This window comes from Eimeria tenella, genomic scaffold (genome assembly GCF_000499545.2).
Source record: "Eimeria tenella Houghton genomic scaffold, Eth_scaff2753, whole genome shotgun sequence".
NCBI lineage: Eukaryota > Apicomplexa > Conoidasida > Eucoccidiorida > Eimeriidae > Eimeria > Eimeria tenella.
Window position 1 is genome coordinate 1 of NW_013542629.1, and position 865 is coordinate 865.

Genomic DNA, 865 nt, shown 5'->3' on the forward strand with positions numbered 1-865 from the left:
TGCAGCAGCAGCAGCAGCAGCAGCAGCAGCAGCAGCGCTGCCAGTTACTGCAACCGCAGCAGGCAACAGGCGCAGCGAGGCCGAGGCAGCAGCAGGGATAGAGAAACTGGAAGGGAGACAGCAAGGGGAAAAGTTGTTAAATAAAGAAAAAGAAATAAAAAGTTCCACCCAAAGAAAACCACAAGAGGGGCCCCCCACAAAACCGGGGGGCCCCTCACGCCGCTCTGCTGCTGCTCCGGGCGCAGCAGCTCCCGATCTCTTCGCCTGCCTGCGGGCTTCCTCTATAGCATGCAGCAGCAGCAGCCGCAGCAGCAGCAGCAGCAGATGCAGCAGCAGATGCAGCAGCGGAGTTCCCTTGGGTCTCCTTGCTGCCAATCGTGTCCACCTCACTCAGATGCAGCAGAGAGACAGCATGAGGGCCCCCCGAACCTACGGCGTCTCCCCGGTGGCCCTCCCCCAGCAGCAGCAACAGCAGCAGCAGCAGCAACAGCAGCAGCAGCAGCAGAACACTGTGCCGGAGCTCCCGGCAGCCTTCATTGAGGCCTTTGGGCTCCAGAACGCTTCGGCGCTCCTGTGGGGCAGCGCAGCCCCTCATAGGGCAGCTACGGGGCCACAACAGCAGCAGCAGCAGCGGCGCAAACAGCAGCAGCAGCAGCAGTCGCTGCTGCAGCGGCCGCGTCGGGGCTCAGTGAGGCCGCAGCAACTGAGCAACTCCTCTGGCCGCCGCCAAAGCTACATGAAGCCGCGGTAGCTGCTGCTGCAGCAGCCCAGAACCTCTAGCTTTGTCTGCTGCTATTCCTGTGTTTGCGCGCGTCATCTGCTGCTGCTGCTGCTGCTGCTGCCGCTGTTCTTGTGGCGGGTCCCC

General features: G+C 62.8%; 1 protein-coding gene across 1 annotated transcript; it reads left to right on the forward strand.

The window, feature by feature from the left end:
* Positions 1 to 394: 394 nt before the first annotated feature.
* ETH_00043270 (uncharacterized protein) lies at positions 395 to 751 on the forward strand (the record flags this gene model as incomplete). Its single annotated transcript, XM_013375399.1, has 1 exon — positions 395 to 751. One exon carries the CDS (start codon positions 395 to 397, stop codon positions 749 to 751), a length of 357 nt encoding a protein of 118 aa, XP_013230853.1.
* Positions 752 to 865: the final 114 nt, after the last annotated feature.